Source organism: Tauraco erythrolophus, chromosome 2 (assembly GCF_009769465.1).
Source record: "Tauraco erythrolophus isolate bTauEry1 chromosome 2, bTauEry1.pri, whole genome shotgun sequence".
Lineage (NCBI taxonomy): Eukaryota > Metazoa > Chordata > Aves > Musophagiformes > Musophagidae > Tauraco > Tauraco erythrolophus.
This window is the reverse complement of record NC_141466.1, coordinates 6,259,344-6,280,201: the sequence shown is the minus strand read 5'-3', so window position 1 is coordinate 6,280,201 and position 20,858 is coordinate 6,259,344. Positions and strand designations below refer to the sequence as shown.

General features: G+C 42.5%; 1 protein-coding gene across 1 annotated transcript in view; it reads right to left on the bottom strand.

Annotated features, from left to right (window-relative positions):
* Positions 1–557: 557 nt before the first annotated feature.
* Positions 558–20,858, bottom strand: part of MAP7 (microtubule associated protein 7) — a 125,161-nt gene continuing 104,860 nt past the window's right edge. Inside the window, exons 12-20 of the mRNA XM_086631958.1 lie at positions 20,351–20,631; positions 16,541–16,724; positions 14,551–14,746; positions 12,907–13,008; positions 12,568–12,618; positions 12,419–12,476; positions 8,694–8,832; positions 2,442–2,668; positions 558–631 (exon numbers count right to left, since the gene is read on the bottom strand). Of these exons, the coding sequence (XP_086488084.1) occupies positions 558–631; positions 2,442–2,668; positions 8,694–8,832; positions 12,419–12,476; positions 12,568–12,618; positions 12,907–13,008; positions 14,551–14,746; positions 16,541–16,724; positions 20,351–20,631 (1,312 nt within the window). The remainder of the gene's footprint in view (positions 632–2,441; positions 2,669–8,693; positions 8,833–12,418; positions 12,477–12,567; positions 12,619–12,906; positions 13,009–14,550; positions 14,747–16,540; positions 16,725–20,350; positions 20,632–20,858) is intronic.

The window sequence follows — 20,858 nt, the reverse complement described above, 5'->3', positions numbered from 1 at the left end:
TTACTGTGTCACAAGCTTCTACTGAAAGCATTCTGACTGAATGGCTGTTTTTTCCCTTCCATATATATTCTGGCAGATGAAGTCTCTCTTTCATTGCATTTCCATTGCTTTTATCCCATCTCCTGTACGAGATGAACACTTGGCAGCAGCAGAAAGTAATTTCTTCAGAAATTCTTCAGCTTTTGTCTCAGAGGATCTCTTCTGCTAGCACAGCCTTTCTGCACAGCTTCCTACAGGGCCAGCTCAGCGCTCACTGGAGGCAAGTGCAGCAATCTTGGTGGTACGTTCTCTGGTGGCATAAAGCGAAACCCCACAAACCTCCATTTCCCCTGGCCAAGGATCTTCTCACCGACTTCAGCGAGCAATGCATCAAGCCCTGGTTGGTGCTTCAAACGCAACCACCTAAAGTGAGCTCGACCCGTAACAGCGTTGCTTACCAAAGCACAAAAAGGGGCAAGATTTTACAGTTCTGCCCAACAGCAACCAAAAGTGAGGGATGGGAGAATGACGGTAGAAAACCGCATCAAACTAAAGAGAAAGCCACCTGATTGCTCCTCTCACCACTCAAACTCTACTGCTTTATAAAAGTCGCACACTGCATAAAAAGCACGATGACCATTTTCCATTTGCTCTGAAACGAGCACAACCAAAAAAATCCCCAAACAAACCTGCTTCATCATCCACAAATCAAACATTTCAGGTTTCACACAGTCTGCAACAGTCAGATAAGGCAAAGGAAAAGTCTTCCATCATTGGGAACAGCAGCAATTTCCAGGACTCGGAACAAGGTATTTCCCTGTGTGTGTGTGTGCATACGTGTTTATGTATGCGTACACACCCTTTATAATATTGTGAACATGGATGTAACAAAAAAAAAATCAACTTTGCAGTATCATTTACATTTTTCTAATTTATTCAATTAAATGATTTATTTCTGTACTGAACAAAATTCATAAATACATCATCTAGGAGAACAATAGGTTTTCCTCTTGTCCATGAAAAAATAACGCTTTCAAATGTTCACATTTTAAAACCTGCCTTGTTTTGTGTTTTTAGAGAAAATGCAAGAAGATCATAGTGACATCTCAATTTACAGAATGTCCCTGTAGGAATTACATTTACAAGAACCTGATACAGAAGCCTATACTTTGCCCCCATAATTAGAGTTCTCTGCAATAATATTTAAACCAACAGGTTTAAATGAAACACCCCATTAACTCTACTTGTAGAGCAATGAGGTATTTATTTTTCAAGTATTAGAACCACAAAGTGTAAAAGATTCTTTGCCAATTTTACAATTATGCCTTTTAAACCAGCACCCACCTTTTTTAAAAAAAAGAATCAGTCCCACCACCCAAATCAGCCCATTGCTTTCAGATTCCAGTGTCTTGTGTCTTAAGGGATGCAGAAATATCCATTCACTAACAGAAAAAGCTTGTTGGAAAAAGCCATATTAAGTAATGCATGTGAAGCATGATTCTTCTAGTGATGAAAGCTATTAGAAAGGTGATCAAGTCTATTCCCATCATTTCTTCTGCTAGTTTTACTAAAGTCCTTCCAAAAAAGATATTCAAGAAAGCTTTAAAAAACTGGAGAGAAAAAATAAAAGACTCCTTCATAGCATGGAAGAAACTCCACTGACTGCAGAGATGCTCACAATCACCTTTGGTTCTTCAGAAGAAACAATCAGATCACTTCTACAACAGAAGGTATCAAAAATGACAGGTCAGCAAAGAGTGACAAGGCTTACTTCAAAGTGCTATGCATTTATGCAGTTAATTTTATCGTAATATGATTTTCCTTACATTTTCTAGCCACAGAAAAAGAAAATGGTAGTCCAGTGTAGTTTGCTAAATTAGTATTTGCTTCCATAACATCCTTTGCAAGTTGTGATGTAGTTCAGAAAAAAATCCCGTGTGCTGCAAAGCATCCCCCAATATTAATGTCAGCAAGAACTTGATGAGGGAAGTACACCCAGAATTTTACACAGAAGGTGGGTACCAGTGTTACCCAGCAACGAAGGGTTACTCCAAAACGAGCCTTGGAAAGTTCAGTTTCAACTGCACTGACTTTTGGGGAATGACCAGCTCCCCTTCTGCACGTGCACTTCAGATTATGACACCTGCAGTTGAACAGAGCAGTTGTCACTGTCACCGTTGCTGTTCGAAAGCACAGGGCAAACGTTCTCGGGCAACTTCAAAGGGCAGAAAGTGCCCCGTAACTGGGAACCCCCCTCAAACAACAGATAAAACCTCCCCAGAACTGGCACAGCATCCGTACGCACTTGGCACGCGTAGCTTTACGGAGAGGAGATACGCTCCTTCCCCCAAATAAGATGGGGTTAAAAATGCTTACATTAGTCAACTTGTGTCAATGAAGAGCTCTAGGTCCTCTGTCAGTTACAACACATTAGAAACGTTGGTGAGCCAAGGCAAACCTACCTGCTGTTTGATGTGTCTGAACACTATCTACCTGAGGCAAGAGAGTCCCCTTATCTTCAAAGGCCAGAATGGGATTCAGAGGGATTTCGGGACTATTGCTTCCGTCATTGTTCATGGCATCCAGCCGGGATGGTTTAGAACCGATAGGCAGGTTTATGATCTCTTCAAAATTGTCATTCTGCATAGACGTGTCATTTTCATTTGCATTTGTCTCTGGGTTGAGATTGCTGAAAGAGAAACACAGGTATTTCCTTACGTGCTTTTACCTGGAACAGAAATTTCGTCCTCCTCAAAGCAGGATCACAACTGGAAAAGTCTGCATTAATCCAGAGCGTTCTTTTAGCCAGTAAAAACAAAACTATGCTTCTACCACAGCAGAAAACGTGGTTTTGCAGCCAACTCCTAGATGTGCCTTCCCTCAAATACAAAGGAGAGTCGTTACCTTTGGCTGCACTAACCCCAGAACCACAGAGCGCGTTACGGACACCGCAGTTCCGAGAGGCGACTGCAGTGGGAACAGTCCGAGGACCCCTGCAGCACCCCCACCGCTGTTTTGGGCCACCCGCCTATTGCAATTTACACAGTCTCCAAGATCTTTTTCAGCTCTCCTAACCTTTGCCATTCCTTTCCTCTTATTGTGGATCAATGGAATTGCCCTCATCTAAGATCACTGTCATTTTTGTTACTCCTTGGATCACCTCCTGCTTCCAGTTTTGGTGCAGCCTCTTTTACCTGCCACTCAGCCAAACACTCTCTCACCAATGCCATTCTCCTCCCAGTCCCTCCTCCCCTGCAGGTTCTTAGGGCTTATTTCCAAGGCACTTCCCAACTCTGCACTCCTCCCGTTGACCATGCGCAAGCCAACAGAGACACCTCCCGGCACCGCTCGCGTCGATCTGCGCTTTCCTTTTCTATATTGATGGATTTAAACTAAAAGAGGGCAGATTTAGGTTAGATATAAGAGAGAAATTTTTCACTCTGAGGGTGGTGAGGCACTGGAACAGGTTGCCCAGAGAAGTTGTGGGTGCCCCATCCCTGGAGGTGTTCAAGGCCAGGTTGGATGAGGCTTTGGGCAACCTGGTGTAGTGGAGGGTGTCCCTGCCCATGGCAGGGGGTTTGGAACTAGATGATCTTTGAGGTCCCTTCCAACCCAAACCATTCTGTGATTCTATGATTCTATCTCCCACTCGTCAGAGATGCCACGTGAGCAAGCTCTTGTAATCTCCAGTTACACGTACTCTCCTGAGAAGATACATGATGTCTCACAGTCTCTCCCCTCCCCTCACAACCCTTTTATTAGTCCCTGAATTGTCAAATCCTGCTGTCTTTCCGACGTCATGCGCTGTCTTGCCAGAGGGGAGAAACTGAGGTGCCAATTTAGCGAACAGGATGACACTAATGGGACCATAAGCTCCTTGAGAAAGGAGCAAGTACTCCACTGAGTCAGAAATCATGTGATCTTTCACAGGTGCTTCTTCAGGCCCTCAACAATCAGATCCTGACAATCTCCGGTACCTATTCCCTATTCGGACCACATCACCACTGTTCTGGTTGTTTGGAAATGCTTCAGCCACAAAGGCTCAGATGCAATTTTCCTAGATTTAAACTAGGCTATCAATGTCCTCAGGCCATTTCTGAGCAGGTGCTTTCACAGGCTAATTTTCTCCTGACAGCACATTTACTAGTCTTAAAAAAAAAAAACACAAAACCAACCTAAACACCCTGCTTTTAATTGGCATATAGTTTATTTTCATTTGCTGGCTTCTTTGGGTGTCCAGCTCTTCATGATTACAGAACTGTTTTACAGTACTTCCCAAGAGACAAAATAATTCTGAAATTCTTTCAGAATTCTTCTGAAAGTAGCAACGCTTTATCCAAAGCTCAGATTTCCTATGAGAACAACACGCTGGTTTTCGTATCGAGCCTTTCCCAAGTTTTTTAAACCATCTCCAGCTCTTTCTCAGAAAGGCATTCCCCCTTTTTTTTTCTTTTTTTTTTTTTTTTTTCATTTGTGGATACACTGAGCGAATTCCAAAGTGAAACGTTGCCCTGAGTTTGAGAGCAGACACAGAAATCCTGCTGGCTGCCTGGGAGGGGTCACAAGTCCCATCACCCTTTTGTGCCAGAGATCCACATCTGTAAGATGTGGAGTAGAATCTGTGAAATACTTTAGGACTAATAAAACCTGCTCTACAATGTATAGTTATTGGGTTATTATTCACTCTAAGGTACCCTATTTAATTTATTTTATTTAATTAATTAAATTTTATTTAATTTATTTTATTTATTTACTTAACCCCCATCTACTACCAATAACTTTACCAGAGCTACGATAACACAGCAAGTTTGATGGATGGGGTGAAAAAAACAGGGGAAGAGAGGAACTGCTCATTCATATAAATTAAACAGCACGGCACTTCTGCACGCACTGGTACAATGAAGAAGACTCTTGCTTCTGCAAACAGATACTAATGCTTCTACCTGATTGATCAGCTGACTTCGTAGATAAATAGTCCTTCATATTTATTTGTCATTGCACTGTTTATTTTTGTCATTACATGCTGAGTTAGACCAGGATTCACAGACTTCAAAGATGTCTTTTCAGACAGAAGAGTCTATACAATCACAAAGAGGGTACAGAAGGGGAAACAATGACTATGACTCGTCTATATTTTATGCTGTAAAATCTCCTATATTTTATGCACGCTATTTGCTGCACCAGATTACTAGGGGGGCAAGTTTAGAAGAGACAAAGGGAAAAAGAGAACTGTGGAATTAATTCCACTGGATGTCTTAGGGGCCATAAGCTCAAAAGGAGATTAGACAAATTCCTAGGAGATTGGTATACCCTCCAGCTTCTGGTAATTAGCAGCTTAGGGACTATTTGAGCCTATGGTTGCATTTGGACCACAATGCTTAGTAACCCTTCATTGACCAGAGGATCTCCTGGTGCTTACCTTTTTTTCCCCTTTACAATCTCTCCCTAAGTGACTGCTACAGGCCATTAAAGCCAAGAACACGAGAAAAATGGATTTTTGACTTGCTACAGCTGTTCTTACTGTCTTATGTTACATTCTGAGCAATGTCTCAGTGTCCAGCACAACTGGAGATATCCTTTTCAAGAATACAATATTGCAGATATGTTTGTAAGAACTGGATCATTTTGGCATTGTAACATATTCCATAAGTGTGCCTGTAGCAAGACACCCACATAATAAAAAAAAAAAAAAAAAAAAATTGCCTGAGTTATTCAGAGTGCATTTCCAAACATCATCTTGCAAGCACCTGAAGGACTGCTTCAAATGGCAGCTAAAAAAAAAAATGTTGGAATCTTTTATAATTTACACAAAGTCTGAAAATATTTTAACACTATACCTTATTTTCAAATGGCTGTTTCAAATTCATGTTTGCATTTGTTAGGCAAAAACCCCAAATAACCCAGAATGCAGCCAGAAGTTAACATGCCATTGATAATACTGTAGCATCCATGAACTACCAGTTTTCTTGGTAATTCTAGGCACTTTACTAAATGGAAAATTTCCATGGTACACTCCATTTTAAAATATATTTCGTGTTGCCCTTTCCATCGTACTACACTGGATGAGAAATGTCTTCATTTAAGTTCAGTTGTGAGTCTTCTCACCACATACGTATAGATCAGATATAAGGACACTCACTACCTCCCTCCCCCCCAATAATTCACGATTCTTCATTAGCATTCGAGCATTAAATTGTTTAACCCAATTTACTTGTGGAGAAGATGCAAAGGGAAGCAGCTTTTAAGCCTAAGGAAAATTGATTCATGCTCATTTGTTTAAAACACAGGAGTACGAATATCAATACGAATTTTGAGAAACTATTAGGTAAGAGATGATTGTGCCAGTCTATCATCTACAATAAGTGTTTATTAATAAAACTAATAATTGTTGACAATAGATGTATGTTAAATAATGCAGCAGATCACAGCATTTTCATTAGAGTTTATGAAGATCAATTGTCTTGGAAAGCTAATGAAGTTCAGTACAACAAGACCTGCATGGCTGATCAGAAGCAGCAACAGAGAATGGTGAAGTGTTGAAATCAATTGCCTTCACTCTGCCAGAATTATTCTAATTTTTCTCAGTTGCATTGTACTCGTGGCCATAGAAGCAAGAATGCTATTTCCAACTGAATCCCAGGCACAGAGCTGGCACAGGATGGATGACATGATGGGGAGGAACAGGGATGAAGGTGGAGCACAGTCAGCAATCAGGCAACTTCTCATTATGCCCCAGAGTAGGACTCCTTAACTTCACACAAACCTCTAGTAGCTTTCCAAGGGATAGAGCACCTGCAGTGTCTGGGGAGTGACCCCAACTATAGGAATTCTGACCACAACTACAGGTATTCTGACCTCAACTACAGGAATTCTGGGTTTGGCCACTGAACACCAAGCACCACCCGTGTTCAAAGACACATCTTTAGGCTAGACCCCAGTGCTGTACAAAACAGACCCACTGACACGTACACTACTTCTGTCCTAGACCCAGTGGGACTTCCCACACTTCCTACACTGTAGGAGGAGAATGAGACTGACTGTTGCTCTAGGCTTTAAGAAGACTCCTCTCCTTCGCTCCCTCCTCTTGCACACACAAGCTCATGCCATAAGTCCCCCAGGCAAAGCCTTTTCAAGTTCTGGTCAGAAATCTGAACTATCTTGCCCTTAAAACATGCTCAAGCCTCTTCCAGACAAAAGCCAAGTCTTTCCTGGGACTCACACAGGAGACCATCTCCCCCTGTTGCTGTTGTGCGTGCTACAATATTAGGTGTATCTAGATGCTAGACAACCTCGGCACACGAGATGCAGTGGTGGCAGTGGTGTTGGCAACTGTGGCTTTTACCATGTGATAAAATCTATCCTGCTATGTATTCCTTAAAATACTTTTTCAGGCTACCTGGGCTAAGCTTACACTAGGATTCTACCAAGCGCTTCAGCCTTTGCCTTCCCAGTCAGTGTGGATGTACCACTGGAGTCGAGTCCCTCCAAACAGGGGCATACCAGTTTCCCCTTCCCCAGCCTTCCGCACACACTTCCTACTTCTGTTGCTGCTCTTCGATCTCATTTATTCACTCTGTACTTTGGCCATTCCGAGGTTCCTTCCACACGGATTATAATGCTACATGACAGCATTCATTAGCGTGGCACATTTTATATCCAGACATTAAGGTGCATCTAAGGCTGGGAGTGATTAACATTTAATAGCTGCCCGAGACAAGGATGGGGCAGCCCCCGTGCAGCTCATCCAGTGCAGCTCAGTGCTCAGTGACACTGACAGAACTTCTCTCAGCAGGAGCATCCTTGTCAGCATGACAGCAGGCTAAGATCCCCCAGGCATATGGAGGGACAGAGACAGGGCAAATTCCTCCTTCAATTAGTGCCAATCACACCCTGAAGCACACCGCCCATTACAGACTGCGTGGTGGCTTCCCACAGTCACGTCTTTCCATGCATATTCTGGCACTACCTGCATAAAACATGAAAGGACTAGGGGATTGTTTGGCTTTCTGCATTACTAAAATTGAAATAACTGACAGCTCATGCTTATGTAACAGATTTCAGTCAGTTCAATACCTGAGTTTCGAGCATTTCAACAATTTCTCAAAAGTGTGAGTGATTTGCTTCATGGCTACAGAGAGCTTCCAATGTTAAATATCTGCCTCCCCAAATTCTCCTTACAGAGAACAAAGGGGTTTTTTTTTCAAAATGCAAAGCCAAAATGAGTAGTTCTGTATCTCTGAGGGACTTTTGCTTAGTAAGCAAAACTTGTTAATACTTACAGCAGTTTGGAAATCAAAACATCTAGGCTGAAAGCATAGTGTTCATTATTCCAATCAAGAAAACTAGCACTGCAAATCCTGAGTGGTTTTTATGATGCTTAATTCATGGAAAGGAACAGAAAAAAATTGCCCTTTCCATTAAGTTTCAATTTATGTAATAATTGTTGGCAAACAAAACATGGCTCCAAACACTGCAAAGAAAGTGCTGTATTTTTACAAAATTCTTCCCTTTCAGTTGCCAAAAATAGGTTACTGCTAAGTGAAAGATGATAATGCTCTTTTCTGAGTGCAGGAAAAGATAAAAATAAAGAAGAAACAAGGCAGACAGAACAGCTGTCTCTTGTTTAGTTAATGAACACATGGATCTGAAAATGACTTACTCCTCTGGTAACCCTCATGCTCTAAACACTCTTGGATACTTGGCAATGTTCTTACCTGTCCATGTTTCCAGGGGTTTGATGTGAAACAATCCCATGCGTGCAGGCGGCGGGTTTCCCGTTGTGCGGAGGTTGCGTTGCGTGCTGGAGCTGAGGTCCTCCGGCAGGTTCCAAGGGAGATGCAGGACTCGTTACGACTAGAGAGAGAAAACAGGTTTTCATGAAATCAAGTGACATCATCTACATTCATACTAGGACAAAACATTTCCTACAAAAGACAGAACAGCCAATGCAAGCTACAGTTTTAAAAAATAGAGTTCCCTCCCCCACCCCACCTCCTTTGTCGAGCTTTTGGGCACACAAGCCCTGTTTCAGGTCCAGAGTAAATGCCACAGATTTCAAAGCTATAGCTTTACAGACAAGAATGAACATTTTCCAATTATATATGCAATTCCAACACATAAGCCAGTGGTCAAAATAGGCTGATATCTGACGGAACATTATGCTGGCAGTTTTCAAGCAGCAATAGAGAATAGAATAGGAGAACACTGGGACATCATCAGTTCCACACACCAGTATTTCTCGGTTTCCGTGTTGATCACTGACTGTAACTGTCATGGTTTGATGTGGAGGGGGGGTGGTTCTGGTGGCAGGAGAGGGGTTTTGGTCCCTGTGACCTCCCCGGTCTTGGAACCGGGTTAGGTTTGGTTCTGGCCACCAGATCAGACTGCCATCCCCCTCGGGGTTGAGCCAATAGGGCGCCTCTGCGAATTGCCCTATTTAAGTCAGGACAAGGGAACCGGAAAAGGTGCTTCGCCCAGGATCGAGCAGAGAAGGGAGGAGGGCACTGCCCCCGCTCCCTGGCTCCCGGCCGGGCGGCTGCCTGCGTCGGGCTGGCGCCGCCCACGGAGAATGGCGGCGGCGGAGCCAGCTGGGGAACTCGGGGGCACCCCACTCCCAGGGTGCCCACTGGGCTGAGTTCACCTGGAGAGGACTGAGATCTGAGAGAAACAGCCGCATCGACACCAGGTCAGTGAGGATGGAGCGGGAGGAGGTGTGCCGGAGCCGAGTTTCCCCTGCAGCTGATGGTGAGATGGCAGGCGGCCCCCCTGCAACCAGGACGGCCTTGGTGGAGCAGCGACCCACTCGCAGCCCATGGGGAGAAGATGCCTGAGCCTGAGGACGGTCGTGTTGGGATGCACGACAAGGCAGAGAGGCATCTGGAGTCTGAGTGACGACCCACGGCGGAGCGAGTGGCTACAGCTCCCTAAGTACCCGAGACTGTGGTAAAGCCCACACCGGAGCAATCTGTGGGGAAGGATTGTTTCCAGTGGGCTGGACTCACGCTGGAGAAGTTTGTGGATTTTTCCTCGTGGGTAGGGGATCCATTGGAGCAGGGGAAAAGGGTGTAAGGACTCCTTCTCCTTTAAGAAAGAAGCAGCAGTAACAGCACGGAATGAACTGACCTGCACTCCCCCAGTCCCTGCCCCCTGTGCTGCTGGGGGGAGGAGGTAGAGCCGGGAGGAAAAGGAAAGGGGGAGGGGGGAAGGTGTCGATTTTAAGATCTGGTTTTGTTTCTTTCTGTCCTCTCAAGTAATCGGTTTTTGTTTCCCTTTGTCCTTCTAAGTAATCATTAATAAACTGTTTTGCTTTGAGAAAAGCTCTGCCTGTTTTGCCCAGGACCATGGTTGGTGGGTGCTCCCTCTGTTCTTGTCTCAACCCTCAGTCCCTTTGGTTTTTTTTTTTTTTCTCTCCTCTCTACTTTACTGGAGAAGGAGAGACTGTGTGAGTTTTAGTTGCTGGATCAGCCTAAAACCACAACAGTAACCCAAAAGGAAATAAAGAGGAAAAATTCTCCATGGGAACGATACTTCTTTCAACAAGTACCAAATCACTATGACAAAATGCTGTAGAGAACAACGTAAAATCAGAGTATCCTTGTGCCTCATCCCAAGACCACACAATAGATGTCACCGGCCTGCCTCGGGACGTTCTTTCAAACTAACAACTACAGCGTTCTGTGCTGCATCTACAGTCACACTAATTCCCATACAGCTCAGTAAAAGGAAGCAATTGCTCCCCACCCATACTGGCATCTGTTACAGTAACCACCGGGACAATTTAGTATTCACAGACTTGGACACATTCATCTCAGGTACCCAAAATCTCATTGGAGGAGACCCCCTTTCAGCTGCTCTTGTTTTGCCATGCTCTAAATGCTTGGGCTGAAGTCTTCTACCCCGAATGTCTTAGTCTGATCTCTTTTTTTACATGAAAAGTTTTTACATTATTATTGGCAATACAGGCCTCAGTGCTTCTACAAGTGGAACAAGATGAAAACACATTGGCTTTAACGTTTAAAAGAGAAAAGCAGAAGAAAGTTGTTCTGCTTTGGAAAGGCAAAGTTCTCTCCTATTTTGAAGCAGAAGCCAAACAAATGACAAAAACCTCATGGATTTTGTTTTATTTGTGATTTGGCCATTCCCACAAAGGTGTCCTCATATTTTGTCAAATGGTAAGAGTGAAAAAAGAGAAAAAACCCACCCTTTGTGTATAGTTAGAAGTCTGTTAGAACATAATATGTAAACTTAGAGTTGGCTGAAACATGTGCATTCATTCATACCTTTAACTTAATAGCATATCTAGACAAAGCAAAGCTGAACAGTAAAGCTGCCCAGAAGGTGAGGGCAGTTTTCTCTTTATTCAATCACTCAGGACTCAAGCCTTCCCTTTGACCTGAGGAAATGGAGATCCAAATTCTCGTATGCCTTAGGAAACTGACTACTTGTCTTCTACCTTGGGCAGCAATGCTTTAAAACAGTTTATGGCACCTGCAGCAAAAGATGGCATCCCATATGCCTTCTGTATTAGCAGTTCCCAAATAACTTCCAAATACACGTAAGGAAATCTGTGTCAAAAGGTTCCTGGCAGTGCTAATTATAGCATTCACTTTAAATATCAAAAAAAAAATAGCAGTACATGCAACTAATGCTGTTTCTTGTCCTCTGTGTTCCTCAACTCAAATACAAAAGCGAAATAAAGATTAATGTCATTTAATGTGTTACCCTACAATAGGGTAAGTCATTTGATAGCTTGACTTCCGTGTCTTTAAGTACTGCTTGTTCATACTTGGTGTTTGTTGAACACAAGCTACGCTTTATTTTGCTTCCTTCATTGTAAGTATTAAAATATTATATAAAACTTTACCTAAAATGAACAGGAAAATAAAAAGACTGAGGGAGCAGAATAGAAGGGAAGACTGAAAGTGTGGGTGTGACAGGGAGACCCTAAACTTTGTAGAAAATGAATTTTGAAAGAAATTAAGACCAAGTGAATAAGGCAGCAGGTATGGAAGAGAGAAATCACAAACAGTTTGTTCTGATGAGTGAGACGCAATAACCATTCAAGAAAATGGAATAAGTCTGCAACAACCACATCTGTAATACTATGCAAAAGAAACTATAGAATCAGTTTCTCTTGTGATCAGGATCAGAAGAGAATTTGCTTCTTTTCACTTTATAAATAAATAAACTTAATAAGCAACTCCCTCTCATTAAACACCAATGTGGTAAAGTTGCTAAAAACAGTTGACTCCTTTAGTAATGGCTACCTCCCTATACAGAAGGGCTAAATAAATACTGTTTGCTAAGACTTCAGTTACACTCCTCTCTTGGTTGTCTTTACTGCAGTTAGTGTGCCAAGTTTCAGAGCTGCACCTCAAACCATTGCACTTCGTAGGCATTTATTCACCAGTTGTGCTCAGGGCACAGTTAAACACAATACCTGCTTCTCCAGGAATATTTGCCTTCGATATGTGTCCATTTTGCTGGTCATTGGGTTTCTACAAAGGAAGCACAGTTTTCTAAATTAAAAATGGCACTGAGGAAGTGAAACATGCCCAATATTTACACATGTTAAGTAGCAGCACTGACCTTTTCCACGGCTTCTACACGCCTAGTTCTCTTCATGATCTCCTCAAGCCTCTACAACAAAATGTAAAGGGGTAAAATAACGTTTGCTAGCATTCATTTTAAAACATCTCTCCCAAACCACAACTGCTTGTCGTTTGCCAGTTCCATCTGCTTATTGCAAAAAGATGAATTATTTATTACTGTTGGCAATATTCCTTCCATTTTCACATCAGGCTACGCAGATGAGGACTGCAGCTCTTCCGAGGGCACATTTATAGCATCGATAACTTTCTGCAGCTGAAGTGGGAACAAACTGCTAAGGCAAAACTAATTATAGTGTCTCTGCAGGTACTGAGTTACCTTTTTCCTTTCCAAGCGCTCTTGCTCTTCTCTTTGGAAATGCTTTTCACGTTCTAATCGAATCCGCTCTGACTCCTCCCGTAGGCGAGCTTCCTCTTCTTTCTGAGTTGATGGTAAAAGAAAAAGAAGTGAGGAATAATTTACTATTTAAGGACAGATTTACACTGATATCTGCTTAAGTATGCATGTCTACAAAACCCTGAAAAGACACTTCTGGGGTTTACAAGTCACCAACAATCTTTTCAGACTGAATTGCACGTTTCTTGCTTAATCTCCATAGCATTCATTAAGAGATGTGCAACTCAACAACAGACATCATACTTGGTTCTGTGCCTTTTCTGGTACATGTGCATGAAAGCACACCAGATGACAAATGAGGAATATATTTCCTAAACTTCAGCATTAAAACAGTAGCCAGGAAAAGCATCTGAGAGATTCAAGTTTTGAGTGGGGGAAGTTTTTGAGAATCAAACAAAAGCAGCAGAATGTTTTATTTGGCCAACAGAGTCATCACTTAATGAGACCAAGGACAAACAGCCACAGGTACATTTGCACAAGCTTTCTATTCCTGCTTTTTTTGATCAAATGTAAAACTTCTCTGGAATATACTGTAGAGAGGCCTTGCTTCCTGACAGCAACAGTGTTGTATGGTGGAACTACTACAACAGTTCATTTGTTAAGGCTGTAACATCCAAAAAACTCTTGGCTATGTGTTATCTCTGAGTGCTGAACAGGGGATGTACCTCAGTTTAGCGTTTCAAAGAAAGCAGCATACATCATGTGAAAAAAAAAAAACAACCTGCAGTTTCTAAGATATATTCACTCATACAATCCTTTAAACGTTTAATTTCAGAAGTATACGTTTAATTCAATACTAGAAGAAGAAACTAATGTCGACGAGGCAGATTGAAGTGCTGAATTTTGAGGGTGAGAAAGCGCATGCACGAAGTAAGAGCACATGCAAGAAGAGAAGAATCCTATCCAAAATGCTTACCATAGTCTCTCCTGAACCTGGTAAACCAACATCATGCCCATCAAAAATGAGACCACTTGAAAAACTGTATTTTGATTTATTTCTTTTATGTCTTTTCAGCAGCTGCTCTGATTTCAAGAGGACTGCACCAGGTAAAGGTTCTCCTTGGCGTAATTAAAGTGACCAAAACCTACCCCTTCCCACTAGCCCCACACAAAAGCAACATTGGGCATAGGATCAGAACTCAGCAGTGCTATGTCTCCAACACTCTGAACAGTTAGCTATCTTGGAATTTAGACTTTCTGTAACTGTGGAGATAAAGAGTTCTCTGGTATAACACCATTCATTAAAATCCCCTAATACAACTCTGTTGATTTTTTCATCACAAGTTATCAAGAAGAGGAAAGGATTTGTTCCAAAAAAACAAACTCTAAAAGAGGGAAGAAAGAAAAAAACAAAACTCCACTCCCTCCCTACATGTTTTTGTCAAGAAGAAATATCTTTACTCTTTGAACCACTCTACGGAACGAACTCTGCCACAACCCTATGCACCTTATATATAGCATTTAAATTTGAGACCTCTCTCTAATCCAGGTGCTGCCTAAGAGATGTTGCTTCATCCACTTCGTTGCCAGCCAGACTGGCACAGAAATTCCAGGAGGGGAGCACACCTGTTTCTGAATGCGCTCCATCTCCTCCTTCTCCTTCTGCTCTCTCTCTTCTGCCTGTCGGCGCAGCCGTTCTTCCTTTTCCCGCTCCTCCTCTGCATCCTTTCGTTTTTTTTCCGCTTCCTGTCTGCGAGCTTCTTCCTCTTCTCGGCGAGCTCTCTCTTCAGCTATCCTCTGTGACAGCTCCTCCTTCTTTTGCCTGCGATCGTGAAACAAGCATAAGAAAAATAAGTTAAAAAAAAGAGGGGAAAAGGGTGAAGCCCTATGGAACATAAAAACTTGGCAAGGCAATACCAATACTTCTCCAGCATACGCCTGACTTCCACTGATCTATGACTTGGGTACTTTCTGAATCAGGAACAGCATCATTGACTTTAACACACCTTGCAAACCCCTTCTTTCTCTGATTTCATTTGATCATATTTTGAAATAGTAGACATTTTTAGCACCCACCTTACCTTGCAGCAATGCCTCCTGAATTGAAAATAATCTAAATTTCTGAAATTAAATTAATTTAAAATTCTACTGATTTTTGAACTTTACCTCCTCATCTCATTTAATGCTCTCTCATCTTTGTATTATGAGCGTAACTTTTCTCCTTCACCTTTGATGTTACCCAAATTATTTAAGACATTGTAGCTTATCATATCCCCACTCAGAAGTAGAGGGCAGATGGTCTTCCCAGCTGAAGAATCCTCACCTTTTTACTAGATTTTTCATAAGGGAGCTGTTTTATACTTGTGATCTTCCTTGATGTCTGCCTGCACTTATTTTCCTAGTTTTACTCAATTTACTATCTCAAAAAAAACCCCAAACTCAGCATTCAAGAAGTGGATTCGCCTTGGATAGTTCAGAATGACATTTTAATTTTGTTTTCCTTTTCCAGTAACTCATCACAGTTCATTCATTTTGACCATGACTCACCTGATACTTTCATATACTCAACTCCAAACAAGATCTCTTCTCCCAGAAACAATTAGCCCGGGGACCACCGCCATCACATGAGCTAAGTCAGGATTATTTCCATTTTGTATTTTCCATTTTGTATCTCAGCTTCCATTTTGTATCTCCGCAACATAAGACACGTCTGAAACTCTTCACAACTGCTTTATCTCACTGAAGACCAGCATTATCTCACTGGCTGCAACTCCTTTCAAGCCCATTTATGAAGGTGCTGGACAGAGATTGAAAACTCCTTTTCCTCTGAAAGCTGATTGTTCTTTATCTTTTGGTTTTGATCTTTCAGTCTTAGTCTTTATTCAACATATTACTCTTAAACACCCCATTTTCTTTAAACCCTTTTTGAGAGGGATCACTTTGGAAGGGAGCCTTTTGGAAAGCCAGGCTATTTTAACTGGCTCTGCCTTGTTCCTGCATTCAGCGATGTTGGTAAAGAACTCCAAAAAATTCCAGAGGCATGGAATCCCTCTAAAAAGGCGCTCAACTTGTGTTATAGCCACAGTCATAAGTATCCAGATAGGCTACTCATTTTCTAGTAGAAATGAGACGCAACATCGATTACCCTCCAAAATTGCTGCAGGTCTTGATTTTAAACGAGAAAACAAACAGCTGTAAGTCACAGCTGTTGGACACCTAAACACCACCCATGGTAGAGATCTTACAATTCACAGTAAGAGACTGTCCCAGTCACAAAGTTGACAACAGCCATGAAGAGCTCCCTAGCTGGAATAAACAAGTATAGCTTTGTTAATCTCCGAGGAAACACTGAATCACTACAGCAAGAATCTGCTCTCTCCTCCTGTCCTGTTTTAAAGCACTGTTTGGGCTAAGTTTTAACTTTACAGAATTGCTTAGGTGTATATCACACCTACAAAAAACTCCAACAGGAAAATTTGTTTTCAGGGAGGAACTCGTGCCTCCTGCACTTCAGTACTGTGCTTCATATATCACGATATAACAACAGAATATACACAAGAAGCTGCCAGGAGGCTGCTGAAAACATATTTTCTCCACTGCGAAGGTCTAGAATCACCTTTCGAGCTCTTCTCTCTCCCTCCTTTCTTGCTCCTCTCGTTCCCGCTGCTCACGGGCAAGGCGCCTCTTCTCAGTCAGCAGCCTTGTTGCTTCTTCAGGGTCAGTTGTACCTGCAGAGGTCTTTGTAGGGGCTGGGGGTGGAGAAAGAGCTGGTGGAGCAGGAGGTAGGGATGGGCTGGCTGCTGAAACAGATGGGAAGGAAAACTAGTTTGTACAGGCACAGTAGCCAAGATGACACTTTCTTGAAAGGAACACAAAATAGCTTCAAATACTCTGTGAAATATTTTCAAGCTTACGTAGTTTTATAAATGATTCAGAGAAGGAAGAAACTTCTAGACTCTAGGGGTTCATATTCCTTAAGAGAAGCTTGTTTTTGCAGGATATGTGAACGCAGCTGCAGTTGAAAGGTTAAGCCAACTTTTCCGTCAGAAGAATAAATGCTGACGGGTGCTCAACAGGAGTTATGCTGACTCAGCAAGTCCCTAGCATCACATTTTTAAAGTTTACCAATTCTATTTGGAGAGCAGAAATGAAACATTGTGATATTGTATCTTATCCTGTCTGATTCTCTACATCTGAACAGCAGATCCAAACTTTTTGGTGATAGTCTAGTCACTTTTGGTGATCTCAAACATCAACTGTCTGAAGTGATCCACAATAAGGGCAGGACACAAACTATCATCAGTTTTGCAGTTACTCCAACGCGAAGCAAATCGTGGGACCAGAACCCAGCTTAAAAAGCTTTGCCACTGTTGGTGAACCACGGCTTGTGTTCAAATCTTAATAGTGTCTGCCTGTAACATCTTTATCCAGGACCAGCTTTGGCCACCTGGTAGATAAGGTATCACAGGTTTTTCTCCAGTAAAACGCTAGTTCACATTTCTGTAAGTTTGCCTGGCATTCTCTAGTACAAGTACAGAGGGCCTCAGCTGCACTTTTTCTCTAGAGGCCAGGGACCATTACCAACACACAAGCTAACTGAAGCAGCATTCCCAGGGTAATCACATCTGCTGACGCAGACAAACATGGAAAGGGAAGACTTTGAACTGTCAATGGAATGAGATTCCGATTCTGGGAAGATACATGTAAAGTAAGTAATCAGGAACAGCCAGGAGATTATTTTAAATCTACATTTCTAACCATCCTTTGAGATGTTAACAGCATTTTCCTCCCCTCACTAACAACTTCCAAGAGGGTTTTCCTCCTTGATTCCCTCCTGTTCCACCTCGTGGCGTACACAAACACAAATTCAGCTGCTTTCTCTGTGCTGAATGCTCACATCTGCTGACCTCTCTGCTCTCTTCTTCTATCAACTAAAAACCATGCAGATTTTTCTATAACTGCTTCAGGGCTTTCACCTTGAATTCAAATGATTGATGTACACCAGTAACTTAAAAAGTGCCAGGGCCTGTTCTCTAGCCCCGAGCTGAGCTGGTACAGTTTAGCCTCAGCCAGAGCACTGTTCTCTCACATTACCCCTAGGGAACAGCCCAGGCCTGGGCCAACCTCCAAGATGCAGCTGGGAAATCAGAAAATTCAAGGATGACCAAATATAAAAAGGTAAGTAATTCAATCACTCCGAATCTTGGGAGCTCTTTAGAGCTATGCTTTTAGTAGTCTTGGGGACAGAAGGTAAGAAAATGTGGGGTTGCAATTACACCTGGGATCAGAAACATCCTAGAGAGTCCCTGTAACAGTTAAACAGTATGAATGACAGAGTTCCTGCACCTCGGCCCTTTTTCATTAACTAACGTGGACCAAGGCAGGGCTGTCACCCCTGAAGGGAGCACAGCTTTGTGCTGCTTGGGGCTCACTTCTTGCCCCAGGTGCTGAAGCTGGCAGCGTAACAAGTAGCCTGTTTACTGCACACCTGCCCTGCTGCCCAGAGAGATGACAAGAGCTTGCACAGGCACACCCAAAATACCTTTAAAACTTTGTTGGTATTAGTAACGTCACGTGAGATTCGCCTACAAAAGCTTGACATCGCTCCATCAGTGATCATTACTTGCTGACCTCCTGGCTCCTGTGACTACACAGCTAAGCTAGCAGGGAGCTGAGCCAGACAGGTTAAAGGCCAGTTCGGTTAATTGGCAGAAATCAACTATGTTTGCTGCAACACAGACCTAGGAGAACCAGCAACATCCCTCTAGCCCCAAATGCTGCACTTGCCCTCTCTAGATTCTTGCATTCAACCAGTGGCTAAGTTTTGGTGGTTTAGGCCTCCACCTGCAGCACAAAGCCCGTCCTCTAACCTCACAAGTAAAGTGCTGAGCCCAAGGTCTCAATCTTTGGTTCCAACCATCACTTTCTCTGGCTTTGGCAAAAGACATCCAATTTGAAGTGCTGCTCGCCACTTTGACTATAACATCCTTCTCTTTCGTCCCTCTCCACTACTTGTTTCTTTGCTGTGAATACAGAACTACTTCACTTTTGAGTATCTTTATCACACACAACCTGTTTCCACATTAAGTGACCTTGTCACAAACTCAAATATCAACTGACTCTGCAAAGAAGTCGAATCTTTTCCTCCTGAGCTAAACTGTCAAACAAGCATGAAGATGTTCCTCTGGTCTGCACCTTGTACTGGGGAACTCCAAATTGTAAACATTTGCCAAGTTCTCAGTGGTATCCCTGAAATCCTTTTAAAAGGAACCTTTCTCCTTAAAAGGAAGCAGGCAAAAGGTTATCAGAAAAGCAGTGAAAACCCATGCTAACATGGCAATTATATCTTCTTTAAAAACCATGGCCAACAGAAGCATGTATTTATTATTGTAAACCTCTAGCTTTTTGTGGGGCTGCACCTCGTGTGGTAGGACCTGGGTACCAGACTGGAACTACTGTAACAGAACTTATTAGAACAAAAGAAATCAATTCACATCACATCTTCTTGCAGAACAACCAGCCCCAACTACACATCCTGCAGTTAAATGCAGGATTATTAATACTTAAAACTGTTTTCTGAAGGACAATCACAGGGGTTCTATGAATTTTAAATTCAGAATCCTAAGTAACCCGTCTTGAGAATGGCCATTCTATCCCATCTGCGAAACAGACAGTTTAAACCATATTTACAATGGACTAAGATGTCTGCTAGAACAAACCTACATTTTTCATTTTTGAATTTACCTTTTGCCCTTCCTATATTTTATTATCACTATTCTATTTTAGGTGTACATCTTTTTCTGCCTTATTGCTTTTCAGGGTTGTTGTGGGTTTTTTTTTGTTTGTTTGTTGGGCAATACTTTTTTTAAAAAATAACTAATTTTCCCTGAAAAAATTTGCCTATTCCTTTTTACTCTTCTCCTTGGCTCTCCTCTGCATGCCACTTTATCCTGCTAATCTTCCCATGATGAGTTACTCTTGCATTACTATAGGTAAGCTGGTAGTGTTATCGGCACAACTGTACTCAGTGTCTAGCAGAGTGGGACATTCTCACTGCTCACACTACCTTATGTGATGGCTTCCTGCACCATTAGTCTTCAGATCATCATTATTCTACTTCAACAGTTGGAAAAGAAGTTGTGTCATCATGTGAGGGACAAAATCCCAGTCCAAAAGGGTATAGAAGAGGGCTGTGAAGCCACACCGTGCAAGGCAGGTCTATATATTGTTTTGACTGTGAAAGCAGGATGACTTCAACCTGTTTACACTTTCCTCATAATGAACATACATCTGCAGGAAATTTCTGAAGAACTTACACTGACATTTGACAGAAAACTTCTGAAAGTTATGTTGTTTCAGAGAAAGGGAGGGAAGAACATAAGAGACTCTCAGACATTCCTTAACCTAAAGGAGGCTCTCTCCTTACCTTGAGCGAGCTCTGCCTGGACAGTGAGCTCTTCCTGACTTGCAGATTCTCCAGCACCTGCTGAAGTTCCTCTACTCTCTTCTGTCCTCTCCTCACTGGTCTTTTCAGCCTCCTTTTCTGGTCTCTTCTTCTCACTCTCTGGTTTGACCTCTTTTTTGACTGGCCGGATGTTGCCAGGAGAAGGAGGACGTGCCTGAGCAGAGGAAACTTTGGAGGAACCAGGTGGGGAAGTTATCTGCTTGGGTGTGCCAGGCAAATAAGGCAAAGACTTTGACGCATGCCTGTGTAACCGAAGAGTGACAATCACTATCAGACATGCTCTGCTGGACACCACCTACATATCACTGCTACAACTACAATAGCTAAAAATAAAACAAGTTCTCTATTTCTCTGCTACCGAGCAGGACTGCTGGAGCAACTGATTCGCTTTCATGCAAAATGCTTCTCTGCAACTCTTCACAGGTGTAAGCACTGAGCCCAGCAAAGAGGAAAGAAATGAGGTATCCTT